Raw genomic sequence first — 16,977 nt, forward strand, 5'->3', positions numbered from 1 at the left:
AGTGAAGATGTTCCAGGTAAAATCTTGTGGATCCAGACACAAATTTTGATCTTGAAGACTGCTCAGCTTCATCCTCAGTCCTCCGGAGTTTTAAGGATTCTCCAGAACCAAAATGTGGGGTATGCAATTTGTATTTCTTTTTATTCACTGAATGAAACCAAGCCGTGTGCTCAGTTTGATGGAGTGCCTTTGCCTGGATAGCTGTGATCTGACATCAGGAATCTGAACCCCCGGGGAATGCTCCAGGCATCAGTAGCCAGATGAGTTGCACAATTGGAAAATCTGGGGAGAGGCAAAGTATCCGCAGCATTTGGCAGGAAAAAGAAGGAGCAGTGCTGTGAGTGGATGCTCAGCCAGCAAGAGAGGTAGTTGGAGAAAGAGGCTTTGTTTTCCTCTTAATGCATGATCCTCTCTGTGTTGCGACAAGAGAGTGAGCAAGAGTGCGGTTACTAGCTGCCTGCCCAACCCTTTTGATCCAAAGGGGAGAGAGGTGCCCTGTGTGGAGGAAGGAGAAACATGAGGATGGAGACAGAACAGGAGAAAATGAGAGGAGGTAGGATGAAGGATACTGGGGGAGTGGGGGGAGGAATCAGCCCCTGGCTGCAGTAAATTGTTTTGAGTGACTGTAAGTAGCATGGGAGAGTTTATGTGGGAAACTAGCGCAGACCAGATCTCAACTCACACCATGATTTGCTTCCTAAAAGCATGCCCTGTAGAGCACAAGCTGAAATTGAAGGCCACCTTCCTCCTCTCTTCAGATTTGTCCTTTTGTTTTTTACATGGAAGCGGCTTCTCAGGTTTAGGTTGGATAGTATGTGAATAGATATAAATGGATCTTTAGCACCAAACGTGATTTTAGGCTGTGTAACAGCTAGAGAGAGATGACAATTCACGGCACAATGGTCAGTAACATTCATTTCTTTATTGACTATACAGGGAGACTAAAATTAGAAGTGTTGATGGATATTACAAGTTCCCTTCACAGCCTAACCGAACCACAAGCTATGTGATCCTTTACTCGGTTTAAGCTGTTCAGAACCACATCTGTTTGTTTATCTGCGCAGATAACAGCAATAGTGTTCTACTGTTTCGGCTGACAGCAGCAGGGAAAGCAATCTGTTTCCTTTCAAAATTTGCTTCAGCAAATGACAACGTTGCTGAAGGTTTAGTCACCTGCTTGTTCTTGTCAAGGGCTGGTACAGTAAGGTAGACAAACTGGAAAACCTAGTATTGCACAGCCGAGGGCTGTAATTCTGGTGGCTAGGCAAATCGATACTTCCTCCGCCTCCCATTTCTCTGTGGCTAGTGCAGACGATGTTATTTGTCCTTTTAAGGAACTCCCCTTATTTATCAGTGTTTTGAGATCACTCCTGTGAAAACTATCCCAACTCTCACTGTTACCGTCTCCAGCCTGATACCAGAACTGCTACTGACCATAATCGCTGCTGAAACCAGAAGGAAATGAGTTGCCTTCGTGCTTGCTTCAGACACAGAGGTCCTCGCGCAGAGACAAAAGCTATGAAAAGGCAAAGCTCTGGTCAGGAGCATGAGATCATTGAATTACAAGAAGATAACGTGGAGGACTGTGAGGCTGGTCATGGCAAGCCTCTAAATGCTCAAACAAGAAAGGTAGGAATTTCACTTGCTCATTTGATGCTTGCTGTTGGGGAAAATACCACACAGCAAGAGAAATTACACTTTGCAGGAACATCTTGTAAGGGTGGTTTGAATTGAGGGAGAAGGAAAGGTTATTCACTTGAAAGTAAAGGCTGAAAACCTGTTAAACATATTTCTTTTCTTCTTCACAATGAAGTATTCTAATATTGGAGTGGGATTTTAAGCTTTTTTATTTTTTTGGTGCTTGGCTGTTTGTGAACTTTAACTTAGAAAATGAAGTTGTAAGTGGTACTCTGAGTTTTGTTTTCTCTTTTCATGTGCTGTCAGTGGGATTGGGCTCGAAACCAGACAGGAGAAAAGTTGAAACCCATATTAAAACCAGGCTTTCTTTCAGAACAAATTTATCAGAAAACAGCATTGCCAAAACAAGAATAGGATGTTCTGCAACAGACCATGCTGGATTCTCTCTCTTTTTATCTTTGAGTAATTTGCAGTTGCTAACAATTGTGAATTTGTATGAATAGAGTGCCCCAAAGCCTCAGTTAAAACCAGCATGTGAGTCCTGAGGGAGGTAGCTCCCAGCATTTAGCTTAAAGCTATGGAACAGACTAATGCTGGCAGAGGATTAGTATATATGCACAGATGACTGTTGTACAATGATTTTCATTACTTACTCAAGAGCAGAGGGAATGTCTTTGGCAGAGCTAAGAAGTTTCCCCACTTTTCTGTAGGGATGGCTGAGCCCTTCCGAGAACTCGTCTATATTAGTCACGCCACCCCTCCCTTCCTGCTCCTGGCCGAGCAACAGCGACTGCTTCCTTGTGTGAGCCCCGCTGGTCATCTCTGTGGGCTTATTCATTCCACCAGCTAGGCAAAAAACCCATTTATTCTACTATATCGGGGACCAGTTACTTCCCCTCTGGTCTGGTAAGCTGAAACAGCTTGCTGCGGGGTCAGACAAATTATAGGGAGGTGCAAAGAGGAACAGGAGAGGGTGGAGGAGAGGCAGGGGTGAGCTAGATCCGCTTGGCTATCTTGAGAAACTTTACCCTTAAGTTTCTGTTCAGCCTTCCCCTTCCCAGAACTGAGTTTTCACTGGGGCTCTGTTTCTGCTGATTCTGGCAATTGGCTTCCTATCCTATAGGGACCGCTGGAAAATTATCATGCTCTGCTTCCTGCTCGGGTGGCAGGTTAATCAGAAGAACTGCCCTGCCCACCAGGGAGAGATTTTCTCTGCTGCTGCTCCCTCTCGGCAGTCTTGTGACGTATGTGGGCAATGTCCAGAGGGTGTTGGCCCAGCTGGTAGGGGATAGCTGGGGAGCTGAATGTTTGCTTGAGATCAAGCCAGTTTGCCATGTATGATTAAGAATTACACTGTTGTGATGGTCTAAATATGTGGCTCAAACGAAACTTGGGCTCGATATCTGTCTGTCTCAGCTGATATTACTATGTCTGATCTCATAGTTGTACTCTAGGCAGTACTTACTGGGTTTTTTTTTCTTTTTTCAGATACAAAATGATATGCTAGCGTCAAGTATTAAATCGAAGCTTCATTCTTCTAATACATTTTAAAAATCAGATAAATAATATATACGTAAATGTGATTACACCTGAAAGCATGCTGCAAGCAAAACCATATTCAGCCTTTGCCCTTCGTTCTCTGCCAAAGCAAAGTTCTGCGTGCAGGGATGTCTGCAGAGAGCATTTTTCCCTTTCTCCATTTCTCCGCTCCTGGAGAAATGACTCTTGTAAGATCTTTCTGTGGGTGTCTGTTTTCTCCTCCTGTTCATCTGCCACCCCCAAAGAAGCTTTAAGCCAGCTGGTGGATGTCAGTTAAATTCAGTGAAAGGCTTTCTATTATGCTGGGTTCTTAGAAAGTTCAAAAAGTAAAGAGAGGTAACCTGGGTTAGTGCCTCCAGCCAGCAGCTAGTTCCTGCCAACTTGCACGTGTGTGGCCCAGGCAACCTACAGCATGTGCTTTTTCTCGCCTGGTACTGATGTTAAAAAGGACATGGAGTTTACAGCTGGGTTTACGGTGGATGGGGAGGAGGAGGAATTAAAAAGGCAGCATGGTCTACTTTCTTATGAATTCATGCCCTTCCTTCAATCTTCTGGCTGTGGAACAAAATAGTTGGAGGGTTTTTTAATTTGTTTTGCTATATCACCTAAGCTTTTTTTCTTTTTTAATATTAGTACTGCTGGGGTACCTGATAAAACACTAACTTCTGCCATGATCTGCCATGATCTTACATCTTATTAAAAATTAAATGAAAGGCAGGTATTGTCCTTTCTCTTCTTTCTCTCCTATATGAACGTGCACACATGCACAATTTCTTTCAAGAGAGTTTCCTCATGATGTCCTAGAACAGATGAGATTTGTAATAAACTTTGTGTTAAATGTACTCAATAGCCTTCAAGTTTCCAATCTTTTGAAGAAAAAGGGAGTCAGCTGTAAAAGTCAATTATTCTACAGTGTTCTTTAATGTAATATTATCTAATGAATAGCAGTCCACTTGCTTTGGGTGCTGGCATCCAGGAGCTATACAGACTGATGATACCAACGTCGCAGAGGTAAATGATTTTGGAAATCCCTCCACAGACACCTTTTTAGTTGGGAGAGATGGGAAACATTAAAAGGACAGCTTGTGGAACATGCGAATCAAATCTATGTAGTTTAAAAAAAAATTTGGAAGCCTTGAAAAAACCTTTGTAGCACCTTAGCTTTATGGGCAATTCAGGAATTGGAAATTCTGCACAAATGGGGAATGATAGGCCTCTTTCAAATAATGGCCTGCCTGTGAATGTCCTTTGCCTTCTACAGGTCTACGTTCCCACCTGCAGCAGCACTTAAGGGTGGGAACCCCTGGTGTAGGGCATTGCTTACCAATGAGACTCTCCCATCTATGTGGGTTTTTTTGTTTCTAAATGTTACAGTAGAGACATGCTTAAATATTTTTTTCCCACCTTATTTCATTAATCAACATATCCCTTCCTTTTGTAACTAGGAGAGAGATCACTGGAAATCATGCGGGAATGTAGTTTTCTGGAAGTGTAAACTATGGATGGTTATAACTACAATTTTTCTAGTATTCTTCCTGGTCATTGTCATCAGCCTAATTCTTTATTCTAGTAAGTATCTCACTCTCAGTTCGTCCTCTAATAAAAATGTACAATATGTACAATCTAATATAACACAGATTGAACAGTAGCATCCTTTAAACTCCTTCTGTAAACTGCTGAAGGGACTGGGATGTTGACTGCAGAGGATGGTGTGTTGAGTAGTGGATGTGAACGCTTTTATTTTAGCAGGCAGCAAGCAACTTGTATCCTGATCAGATGGCAATTCCAGTTTGTAGCTTAGTGAGACAATGTTAGGAGAACAGGGTCGGGGGTGAGGATGGAAATGATGCTTGTAGCATTGCAACAAGTGCAATGGATCACTTACGTCCCCTCGTGTGGTGTCAGTGACTGTCAGGCTCCCAAAGCAGCTGACTTTCACTAATGGGGGCGGGTGATTGACCTCCATGTGCTGTCACTTTTCCTCAGGTGACTTGCACTTTCTTTCTGTCACTCTCAGTCAGTCATTACCTAGGAAATTTGTGAGAAAGCCACCCTGGAGAAAGCCAAGAGGGTTTTTTTTCCAAAACTTCTGCTAACTGGAACTTTTTCCTCCCCTTTTTATCTCCTTTTGAATATTAGATGTTTACACAGATGAGGATGACTATTGGGATCCTGATGCACTACTAAATAGTGAAAATTGGCGCAATTTTTCAGGAACGTTGGAGTTAATGTGTGGTCTCCCACACTTTTTCTCTGAAGACATTACTAAGAGGGTATGTGTTGGTGTGGTTCTTGGCAAAGCTGTTTCTGCTTGTAACACAGATTCAGTGTTTTCCCTTTTAAGAAGTTTCTGTTTCTCTATGTAGCAACTCGGTCATTTGCAAGTCCACAAAAAAATCTGGCTTGTACTTTTTCTAGTATAATTTTAAGTCCTGATCTAGAAAAAAGAATTGTCTGCTTTTAAGTACACAAGCAGTTTACATTGATTAAAAAAAAAAAAAAAAAAGCCTGATTTTTTTCCCAAATTTTTGTAATGTTTGGGACATAGTCTTCACCTTTTTCATAGAATCATTGAATAATTTAGGTTAGGAGGGGTCTGTGAAGGTCATCTAAACCCAGTGCTAGCTAAACATCCTGTGTGTTGCATTCTCCTGTAAGTACACGATGACAGCCTGGGTTTATAGCTGCCATTTCCATTGAGACATCACAGCTCTGAGTTACAGCTGAAATAAGCTCAGCAGGCATGACAGTGCTGATTTAGACTTATTGTGGAAAGGTAGTCTCAGCAGAGACACCCTTCCCTCTACCAAGTAAGAGTAGAAGGGCTTTTTGGTACTAATAAAAACCCAAGCCAAACATAAATTGCACACGGCAACATGAGCACATACTTTTAGTTCACCCTGAATGCCTCCGTTTTGTTAAGGTTATATAGTAATCACTCAAACACACAGATTAACTTATCTGTCAAGCTTAAAGGGATTGTGTACCTTTTCCAGGGCAGATATTTGCTGATATTTGACCTTCAGCACCTGTGTTTATGCCCCTTAAAACACCCTGTAAGAATGATCCGCTGTACTTTCTTTTATGGGGAAAAGAGAGAATGAATGGAAGAAAATTTTTTTTTTTCTTTTTCTTTTCTTTTTTCTCTCCAAGTTAACAGATGTCTACAGTTCATCTCCAGCTCTAGGACGCTACTTTAGGTCAGCTCAGGTGGTTTATTTCAGGTAAGCAATTTCTGTCACCAAAATGATCTGAAAATTCCAGGCTTTTGATGAGACATACATGTGCCTATGTAAATATGCACAACACTTAAATCTGCAAAATATAGGTTGATTGGGGGACAATTACATATATAGGTATTGAAGAACCATCGAAGCATCCTCTGGTGTAAATGGCAAATGCTGCTAATAATATATGATGACAGTAACATTTTGGTGCTGTTAAGTATCATCTCTGTTGTCTTTGGTTCCAAGTGCAGCCCTTAATAAACATATTCAAGCATATTTATTTAAAGGAAAATGAGCTGCTGGAACCAATTGAGATTGACATGGCTTAAATAGCCTTAAATAAATAAAACAGTGTTCATGGGGAGGGGAGAACTGTTTTGTTCCCAAAAGAGCTAAAGGCAACAGGGACATACAAGTCGTGAGAGCCAAAAGAGTAATATTGCATTGCTGATTTGTTTGGACCACTTTTCCCCCTCACTTTATTTTGGAAAACAGGAGCAAATCTCAAAGCAGCAACGTGTTAGAGAGACTGGTGGAACAGGAGTGAGAGGCAGAGCAGGTGGCAGAGTGGAGGCTAGGCTAGCCTGGGTGGGAGACGCTTACACATGAAGGAGAAGCTCAGCCACCAGAGTCTGGTGGAGCCAGAGGAGTAGCAGTGGTGGGAAGAAGGGGAAAAGCATCCAGGCCTGCCTTGTAGAGGCAACAGAAAGCTTCAAGCTGGAACAGAGGGAGGATCTTACTCTCGGCAGAAACTGGCACTGGAGGAAGGCTAAGGAGTTTACAGTGTTTGAGACTGTGAAGTGTTAATCTATGGGGATACCACAGATTTACAACAGGAGGGAGGCTGAGCAGCAGAGGGAAAAGTGGGGCTGGAAAGATCAGCTGCAGCATGGTCCTGCCATGGAGAGATAGCAGAGAGGCAAGGGAAGGCAGTCAGAGAGTTTCCCCAAGGACTTCTGAAAAAGCACTGTTGCAAAAGGGATTAGAAAGATGGGAGAAAACCAAGGGAAGTAGATTTGCAAAGTCCAAGGCCTTTAAGAGAGCAAGGACAGAGGAAAGGCCCCCTTGGCTTGCAGCAAGGGGTAGTCCTGAGGGCACTTTGGGGAATGTGCTCCCCTACACTGCCAGCCTCGGGCATGCCGGCTCTGTTCAATGAGTGAGCTGTAGCTCCTTAGCCTTACAGGTAAAAATTATGATTTAAACCATCAGGTACAAAGCCGTAGTTCTGCATATATATTGATTAGCTGATCTCTCTCTCTCTGCATCCCCCACCCACCCCCCGGCTTGTCTCTCTCTCTGTCCCTTTTTCTTTTCCCCCATCTAACTACTTTTTGGATGTTTTAAATTCTGTGAGTACAAAATGTGACTGTCGAGTTGTAGTCAGTGGATTTGGTAGACCACAAACAATGAAATCTCCAAAGATGGACTCCAGTTCAGTGCTTTGCACACTCCACTCCAGAGCTGAGTTAGGAGCACAGCTGGGTGGCCCCAACTACTGCTAGCAGGAGAACAAATCTTTCTGCAGGTTCTCAGTTAACCTATGCATGAGATATCACAGCACTTCTTATTATTATGTACTTGTGAAGCACGAATGCTGAAAACCTCATCCATTTAGGACACATGTCCAATTGCCCTTTGTGCATTTGAAAACATGTCTCAGGTTGGCTTCAGGTATGTGCCCAGTTTCTGTTAATGTCAAGAGCTGCTCTGAGAAGGGAGGGGGAGGAGGAAACTGGAATCTTTGATGGCAGTTTTCTTTTATAATGCTTTTCTTTAGAACAAGTTTAAAAAAAAATCCATGCCAATATTGATATGAAAAGTCAGTCCTCTCAAAAAAGAAAAGATCCAGTGGGGACTTAAAGGCATTCATACTTGACTTTGTTTTTCAGTAATGAAAGCTCTACTGTATTTTATCAGCTAGAGTTTTCTGTACCACCATCAACAGCAGAGTTTATGGAAAACACAATGAACCCAGATTTTATAAGGAATGTTTTACGTCAAAATATTTATGATGAAGATGATGCTTTTAATCCTGGGACATCTGAATGTAACAGGTTAAAGCTTGACCCGACTTCTCTCACATTAACGTGTAAGTGCTGTACATTAGAGAGACTGTTTCTTTACAAAGAGCGGAAGTATTTACTTGAAAGGAGGGCAATATTTCTGGAAATATGTAGAGATTTGTTAGTAAATATATTTTGCACAACAGTATTAAGAAAATTGTAAAATATTCAGTTTTCAAGAAAGTCTTGCTATGCTTAGCTTATAAACCTAACATTCACTGTTTGGTCCTCTGATGAGAACGGGAGTAGTGATGAGACTGGTTAGCTACAGAGTCCAACCAAACTTTTCAGATCTCCTCTTGCATTTTATGCCTACAAAGAAAATCTCCTCATATGTGTGTGTACCATAACGGGGAGCCAAATAATTAAAAATATTTATCCTTATTGTATATTCATATTTGAATGCTTATAAAACAAATTTTAATCCAAATAAAACAGGATAAGTAATTTGGGAGTGAACTTCTGTTTTTTTCCACAGTCAAGGATGAAAAAGCCTCCCGACTTTTGTCTTTTCAGAGGTTTTTTTTATTTATTTATTATTCCTTTTAAAGGAACCAAATGTTCTTTCTTCCAGGTTTTCTAGGTAGTGATTCCAATGACTACCCATGACTAGGTAGTGATTCTAAGGCATTTAGATTTGTCTTGATTGAAATGTCAGTATAAAGGTCCTATAAGCTTTGCAGTTTTACTGAAAACAATGCATGGAGCTGCTTCCCCACACCCCCAACTTACTGAGCCACACCTATGTGTTTTCAGAATAATTCCAGTCTAGCACATCACCATACAGTGTATATAAGTAAGATTTGCGATTAACTCCTATTGATTTTCCTTGGTACTCTTATCAAGGGACAAGAGAGCAACAAGTCATGAGTTCCAATTCTCAGTATCATTTTGTTCCTTACATATTGACAGGATTCATAGAAAATGCAGTGTAAAAGGGACAGGAAAGAATATGCTGAAATGTCTAACTAAAGTTTCATTTTAATGTTAATAATGTACTATTTTAACTTTCAGAGAAATGATGGGAAAGACTCCTCAGCTCCCTCGCTGCCTAGAAGAGATGGGCTTCTCCTACCTATTAGTAATCCCAGGGTAGGGAGCTATTCATTAGGTAGAAACACTTCTAAAGATGCTGTCCTGTAAATACTGTCTGTGATGCAATATTGTAAATGGAAAATGTGGTATATTTATAACAGTGTTGTACTCCTATAACACCGCTACCTCCTTCTTTATTGTTGTCCTGATATCTCAATAACCCATTTCACTTGTGAAAATCATGTATCTTGTCTGATGCATGCTCTGTTGACTTTGAAACCTCTGCTTTGCCTTGCTTTACAATTAAATCTGGATTCCCTGCACGAGCTTTAAAAGCAGTCTTGCACGTGGCTCTTTTCTTCTTCTCTTGGCTTATCCAAAATTATCTGCACAGCTTCATCCTTAATGCTCACTTCCACCCATGCTCATGTCTGTTACTTTTTTCCCTGCTAACTTCATATGCCATGTTTCCCTGTTGTTCTTTCCTCATAAAACAGCCTGAAAACTTAAATATCCTCTCTATTTTCTTTGATTACATGCAAGACCTTTGCACTAGCTTCTTAAGTGAGCTTCAGCTCTCATCATTCCCTTGTTCATCCTACAGTCTTCCTAGATAAGGTGGTATCTGCTCCATTTTTCTCTTCTGTAATGTGAAATAGAAATGAAGGAAGAAACATCGGGAAGAAACATGTCTTGTTCACTAACGCATCTGAATGCCACAGGAATCTTTCAAGGGTCAAATTACCTGTGTGCTTTAATAATTAGCTCCTGGTACCAGTGAACGGACAGCTATTTGACTGGCATTTGTAAATTCAAAGAGAAACTAGTCTATATCCTTAATTATAGTCCCTGTCCAGCAGTGGGGGTAAAAATGAACAGATGCAAGATATTTGCCTTAATAAGGCAGCAAATAGTTGTTCTTGTTGACAAGAGAGCAGATGAGATGGACCAATGCCAAGAGAAAGGTGCCGAAGCAGACCATGTAGGCCAGTGTGGCATGAGAGTTATAGCTAGTAACTGGCTATAACATGAAAATTAGAAATTAAGCATTAACCTTACGCGGAATGGAATGTATTCACTACCATGTTAGTGAAGTATAGCTTCTTGTCATTTGTTTATAGCCAGTATAAATGTTAGTATTGTTGGATAGACAAATGTATTTTAAGAAACCTTTTGTATTGTGAGAAATATCTTATGGGAAATTGTGTTTCTCTTTTTCTAATATTATTAGTTTATTTAAGGAGTAATCTGACAATTTTACTGTGCGTTAAATTATTTATTTTTACGCTTAAAGTGAGTGTTTTCATTCTTCAGCAGCTCCAGTCTTTCAGCTGTTTGAGTTGGAAAATAACCATCAGAATTCTAAATGCTGAGAGCTGTATGAAGCTTCTGTCTGATAGACCTGTACACTCAAACCCGTATTTGTTGTTGCTTGAGTTTTAACTGAGTTTGGGAAACAGCCTGGACCAAATTCATAGTTCACATGGATCTTATATTTGTGGCTAATTCTGACCCCATCTTGATTTGTAAGACATAGCGTTGCCTGTAAGAACCATAATTTCTCTTGATGCAATATTCTATGCAGCATACAACTAGAAGAGATATTCCTTTTGATTCTTACATTGGGGAAGGATAAAATTCATGTTTTGTATGGTTCATCCCAAAAGTAACAGGCTATGAAAATACCAGCAGCAAAGAAATAATTTACCTTTGAGGTGTTGCTTGATGTTATTGCTCTTACTAAGATGACTGAACCTGCCCTTGAACACTTCTTTATCTTGATTCTGTTTCTAAGAACTGAAAAATAATATAATGATTATGCTTCTTTATGGTGATAGACCAATGTGCATTAAGAGTCAACAGAAAAAAAGGAGCCAAGCATTCATTTTTTTTCCAGCCATCCTCCTCTGCCCCAGAACCTTTACCCCAGCAATTCACAGGAAAGAAGGAGGTGGAGTTGCAGCAAGATGTTGTGATACTCAACAGAAAATGCCCAACTTTACAGTCTACCTCCGGTCAAGCTTTGAACTCGCATTGAAGGAAATGTCAAAAAATGACAAAAAGTGGTTTCTAGTTTTACATCTTTGAGGTAAATTAATCATGTAAAAGAAAATAACCAAGTGAATTAATCATGACCTCGTCCATTAGGGACAGAGCAGTGTGAAAACACATTATTTCATCAAGTTAGATATTTTGTGTGAATGCTTAATGTTAATTTTAATAGAAGAAGTGTGGGTAATACTTTAATGACTGAGGCAACGGAGACACTGTTAAAAAGGAAGAGAAAAGAGAGTTCTGGTAATTCAGCTTGTGGAGAGTACAACCAGCCCTTTAAAATCCCATGGCAGGCAGTCATCTGTGTAGCCACAGCAGCCAGTACAAATTTTGGGCAGATTCAGCTGCCTGTCACTGCAGCGGTACCTGCAGAGTGATGCCTGCACTATGCTAGCCGTCTGTCTGTCCGCTGCTGCCTGCAACCATTCACCCGTGGGGCTGCCACCGGCACTGAAACTGCACGTGGGAATCGCAGAGGCGCTACACCGTAAAGCCAGGGCTGCAGCCAGCAATCACATACGAAGGAAGGCTTAAAATCAGGAAAACTGTTCAACGTTTTCTTACCAACTTTTTTATTACAAAAATGGAGGGAGCAAAAAAACATGCTTAACGAAGAACACAGGCACATAATCACTTTATAAGCTCTGGTGAACAGTTGAGTAACGGATTTCAGTCCTATGTGCATGTCCAGAAATGCTGCTTGCAGAGGGGTGATGGGCTATGGGGAGGTTATGGTTTGGCATGGCAGAGAGACAAACCTGAGACTCCAGCAGGAGTGAGCTGAAAGCGTTGTGTCCCGGAGGCGACACCTGGGAATCTTCTACTGGGAGGTGTGGAGTTACTGCCTGTGCAACATCAGGTTTCATAATCTTCTAAGTGCCTGAAATTTTTGTTTTGCATGTAGTTTGTTGCTGTTTTATTTAATTCCAACTTCATGCTGAGATAAGTAGTATTACATTTGGGGGGGGCAATTTGAGAAATGAGTTATTTATTGAAATTGTACATTGTATAATGGTATTTATCAACCAGGCCAGAGAAACTTTGGAAAAGACTAAGTGCACCTAACACAGTGTCTATGCCTTAATTTAAAAAACACCCACACACACCCAAACAAAAATCCCAACAACAAGGGGTGTTGTTATTGCATTTTTGAGACTTCTATCAGTAGTTCTGTAAGACCCCTTTTTAAAAAAAAGTGCTGTAAAAGTCCGGAAAAATGTGCAGCCTCAGTTGCTTCTAGTAATGAAGCACCTAATTTTCTATAAATGTTGTCTTACAATGGCAGTTGCTACTGATTCCTCTTGGTTTAATTGTCAAGTCCTGTACCCTGTGCACATCTCTTTCTGTGATCACCTTTTCATGGACAGACTTGTCTCACTGGAAATCACTGGCAGATGTGTCTTAATGAGTAAGTTCAGTAACATGAGAGAGGTGTTTGTCTGAAGACCTGACAGCAGAGGTAGGATGGTTAGCAAGTTTGCATACTGCTGGCTTAAGCATTCAAGTAAAAGAGTGCCTTGGGAGCAGAAAGTGTCCCTTTCTAAGTTATCAGGACATAATCATATTCACTGTGCTCTTCAGCGCTGGCAATATTTTCCTTCCTCTTGGACACGTTGACAAACGCATATTCTGTCTGATTATTGGTGTTAATCACAGAGGCTTTATGTTTTACATCATGGCTGACAGTGGAGTACCACAGTTCACTGGAATTCATAGAATTTTTTTTGGCAGAATGTTCCTGAGAGGAGAAGAGAAAGAGAGAGAGAAGTTTCAATCCTGAAGAAGTTTGCAATGTGAACAAATCTGTAATATAGCCTATGTGCTCATGCAGTGGTGTTGACCGACATACATAGTACCGAGAATGGTTTGTAAATCCACAGTCATTTCCCTACTGTACAGGCTGTGGCTGGACACCAGGAGCACCCAACACCACGTGCACGCTTGGTGTGGACAGGGGGTGAAGGCCTGACTCTTGTTCTGAGGTTGATAGCACTTAGTGGTAGGTTACGTATTAAAAAGCTCATCACCACACACATGAGGAGCACAGTGGCACAATGGCAGGTGGAGGAACCCAAATCATGCCCTGCCCTGGGTCCCCCCAGGGCTGTCCCAGGAAAAAAGCCACCATCCTGGTGGTCCCAGGGTGACATCTATCCAATGAGTGAACGGGAGCAGCTCTCCAGATCACCTTATAGATGGGGGTGGAGGGGGAGTTACTAAAGTCATGGGACACAGTATCTATGCATGTGAAGGGAGAGCATTTGGGGTTTACACAAGACTTATTACGGGATATTTATGGGAGGAACTAAAGGGAGGGATCAGGGTGATTTGCAGAGCAAAAAGCATGGGAAAGGAGGGGAATAAAGGGAGGGCCAGGGGAGTCGTGACCAGTTGCCAGAGAGACTGCAGGGTCTGGGAGTCGACCGAGACCCCAAGTGTGTGCGTGTCCCTGTGTCTGTGCAGGAGATATACTGTCCTGGAAGGGGCCCTGGCCTCACGGGAGATGCAGCAGTGGCTAACCCCCTCCCTGGTAGTCCTTGTCTAATGCTTTCCTTGAAAACAGAGGGAGGAGAAGGAAGAGCCATTAATGAAGGAGGAGGTAAGATTGTGTGGGTAAATGCTTTCCCAACTGTGTTGAGACTTGTCCCTCCTTTTGCCTCTTGAAGGTGTTTGCTAATGGGTTGTGGGTGATTGTGCATCTAAATAGCTAACAAGATGACTCATTAAAAGGGCGATGTGAACTGATTAAGTACTCAGAGCCAGAAGTTAAAAATTCGTTTGCCCTGATGTTCTTGATTTGAACCCACTGGGTAATAAAGCCAGTACGTATGGGCTTTATAGTGTCGTCCTCTATTGTCTGCAGTAGTAGCAGTATTTTAAGTGGGTGTTGCTGAGTTCATGCTGACATTTGTAGCTACCTTTCATACTCTGTAAGTGGAACAGAGGTCTCTGCTCCACACGTTAATAAACCCAAAGGGTTCTCTTTTATTTTTCAAACCTAGAAGTGAGAAATAGTTGCTAGAACTTAATTCCTGCAGAATCTGTCTTGGATTTCCCCAGCTTATATAAATCATTTTGTCTGTTTAGATTCTGCTTGGTGTGAAAGATCTCCTGACTTTGAGGACACTTCACTGAAAATAATTCCTGAGGTTTGATTTGAGGCTTTATAAAATGTTGAGATTTAGAAATTCCAGAAGTTTTAAGGAGCAGAGCAATCAGGATGGACTTGCTTAAGAAAAGGGATTCCCTACCTATTTGCAGGGGCATGGCGCTCTCCTCCCCTAGTCACTATTGCAAAGAATTGGGAGGGCAACAGTATTTTTTGCTAATGTGCCTGCAAAATGAGAACAGGTAGGTTTTTTATCTTCATGAGTGACTGGCTCCAAATCCACTGAGTGAAGTCTGCAGACCCTCTTGTCCCTTCCAACATATAGTTCTACCCAAGACTTGCTCATAGCCACGTTTTCCAGAAAACTTCCAGTCTACAAGTTTTGAAAGGCTGTTATCATCGACTTCTTTTATCAGTGGGGAGACTGAAGTGCAGCGGTGGAGTGATTTGTCCCACACGCTGACAGTGTAGGAGGAGCGAGCATGAAGACTCTTGAGATTTCATTTGAGTCTTTCATTATTCATAGGCCAAGTTTAATACTTGGAAGGGGCGTCTCTCCTAATCCACTAACAACCCTCCCAGGACTGTCTTCAGACCACACTCTGGGGCTTTTACTTGTGACCAAAAACTCTTAAAACTAGACAGCTACTTGGCAGGTTCCCCATTACAGTTCCACCCCCTCCTCGTCTCTTCCCCCACAGTCCACCCCACGCTCACATGTAGAAATGATGAGCTCATTTAATCATACCCTTTTCTGTCATTCTGCCCACTTTCTTCAAAATTTTCTGCTAAACACCCACATATCTGACGGCCACCAACTTTTGTTTACTGATGTCATAGTTATAAAAAAAAAATCCAAACACCGGGTTGGGCTGCTAAATGGCAGTGCTTTGTTCTGGGGTACATAGGGCTTCTGGTGATCATTCGTCATTGGTGACTCAAGAGGCAACTTCACTCGCCCTCTGATAAAATGAACTATTTACAAAGCAGAGGTGGCAAACCACAGGTACTCAGCTGCTGCCTCTTGGAGCCCAGTGTATGAACACAAACGAACGAGTACAGGAGACTGTGAAGTACATAGTTGAGAAGTGGCTGCTCCCCGACCCCTGCCGCCCCTTGCCTCCAGGACGATGAGTTTGGGCAGAGGAGCAGGGCACACACCAAGTTATATAGTTAACTCTTAAATTACTGTAGTTACCTCTTAAATTACCTTGGGGTGCAGTGCCAGAGCTCCTGAATCTAACCCCAAAGCAGGGAAGTAAGATGGACTGGGCAATATGTTAATCATGCCGGTCTTTCCTGCGTGTCCTCTCCTGCAGTGCAACCATTTGATCCATTCTGGTTTATAAGAAACTAAATATTCAATCTGACAGTGCATAGTTTGAGGCTTTTATTCCTGCTTCTAGAGTCAGTGGGACATTGGAAAGGGAAACCTTCTTCTGTTCCAACACAGACTTAGCCATTCATTGAGACATCCGCTAATTTTTTTTAAGATGGAAAGATTAACCAAAACCTTTTAAGCCTCCAAGTATTAAATCTCCCTTTGTCTTTCAGCTGAAGACTTCTTTTATTACTAAAGGTAGTTGGAAATAGTCCAGTTAAATGGCTTTTTATTAAAAGATGTCATGCTGAAACTGAAACTTTTTTGTGGAACCACGTCAGTTTTGATGTAACTGTAGGCAAGAGAGGTTATGCTGGCTACCAGAAAGCTGAGGGGAGAAGGAAAGGAGGAGGAGGAGGAGAGAGAAGTACCCCCACAACCATAAATTGCCCAGTGGCTGGGGACACTCATCTAGGACATGATCATGAGGCACAGCCCCCTGAATTGCCTGATTCAGGCCAGGCAGCATTACACTCAGCCTCTGAAATTACAGGTGAGCACTGCGGTCTCTTTGGCCACCGGCTGCCCGAGAGTGGGGCTGCATATCATTGTTATAGTTTATGTACATACATTTGTTTGGTACATAGGCTTAAACTGATGTTTTTCTGCACCCCAAGCAAATACCCTGATTATAAGTTTTTGTCTCTCCTGCGGGAACATGATGGACACCTTGTCTTTCTGACACATGAATATTTTGGACTCAGTTGCCCTGGAAAGCAGCAAAAACATTCACTTTTAGTCATTACCTTGACGGTACTTGGTGAATGGCTGTAGGTCTGCGCTGGGGAAAGAGGAAGAAAACACGTGTGATTGTCATTCTTTGGTGCAGCGACAGGACACAAGGCCTTTCTGCAGCACAGGATTTACTCAGACTTAGCTACAGCCTGAGCACAGTCTGTACAAAAGCATGAGCTAGTGTGACATTAGTTG

At 42.0% G+C, this 16,977-nt stretch overlaps 1 protein-coding gene across 1 annotated transcript; it reads left to right on the forward strand.

Annotated features, from left to right (window-relative positions):
• The first annotated feature begins 1,461 nt into the window (after window positions 1–1,461).
• Window positions 1,462–8,592, forward strand: LOC103916866 (chromosome unknown open reading frame, human C3orf52). The gene is given in 6 exon segments (XM_009323930.1): window positions 1,462–1,629; window positions 4,623–4,746; window positions 5,317–5,450; window positions 6,331–6,401; window positions 8,294–8,519; window positions 8,521–8,592. Coding segments are annotated over 6 exon segments (795 nt in total).
• The last annotated feature ends 8,385 nt before the right edge of the window (window positions 8,593–16,977 follow it).

The sequence above is a fragment of the Pygoscelis adeliae genome, unplaced genomic scaffold, assembly GCF_000699105.1.
Source record: "Pygoscelis adeliae isolate BGI_AS28 unplaced genomic scaffold, ASM69910v1 Scaffold124, whole genome shotgun sequence".
NCBI lineage: Eukaryota > Metazoa > Chordata > Aves > Sphenisciformes > Spheniscidae > Pygoscelis > Pygoscelis adeliae.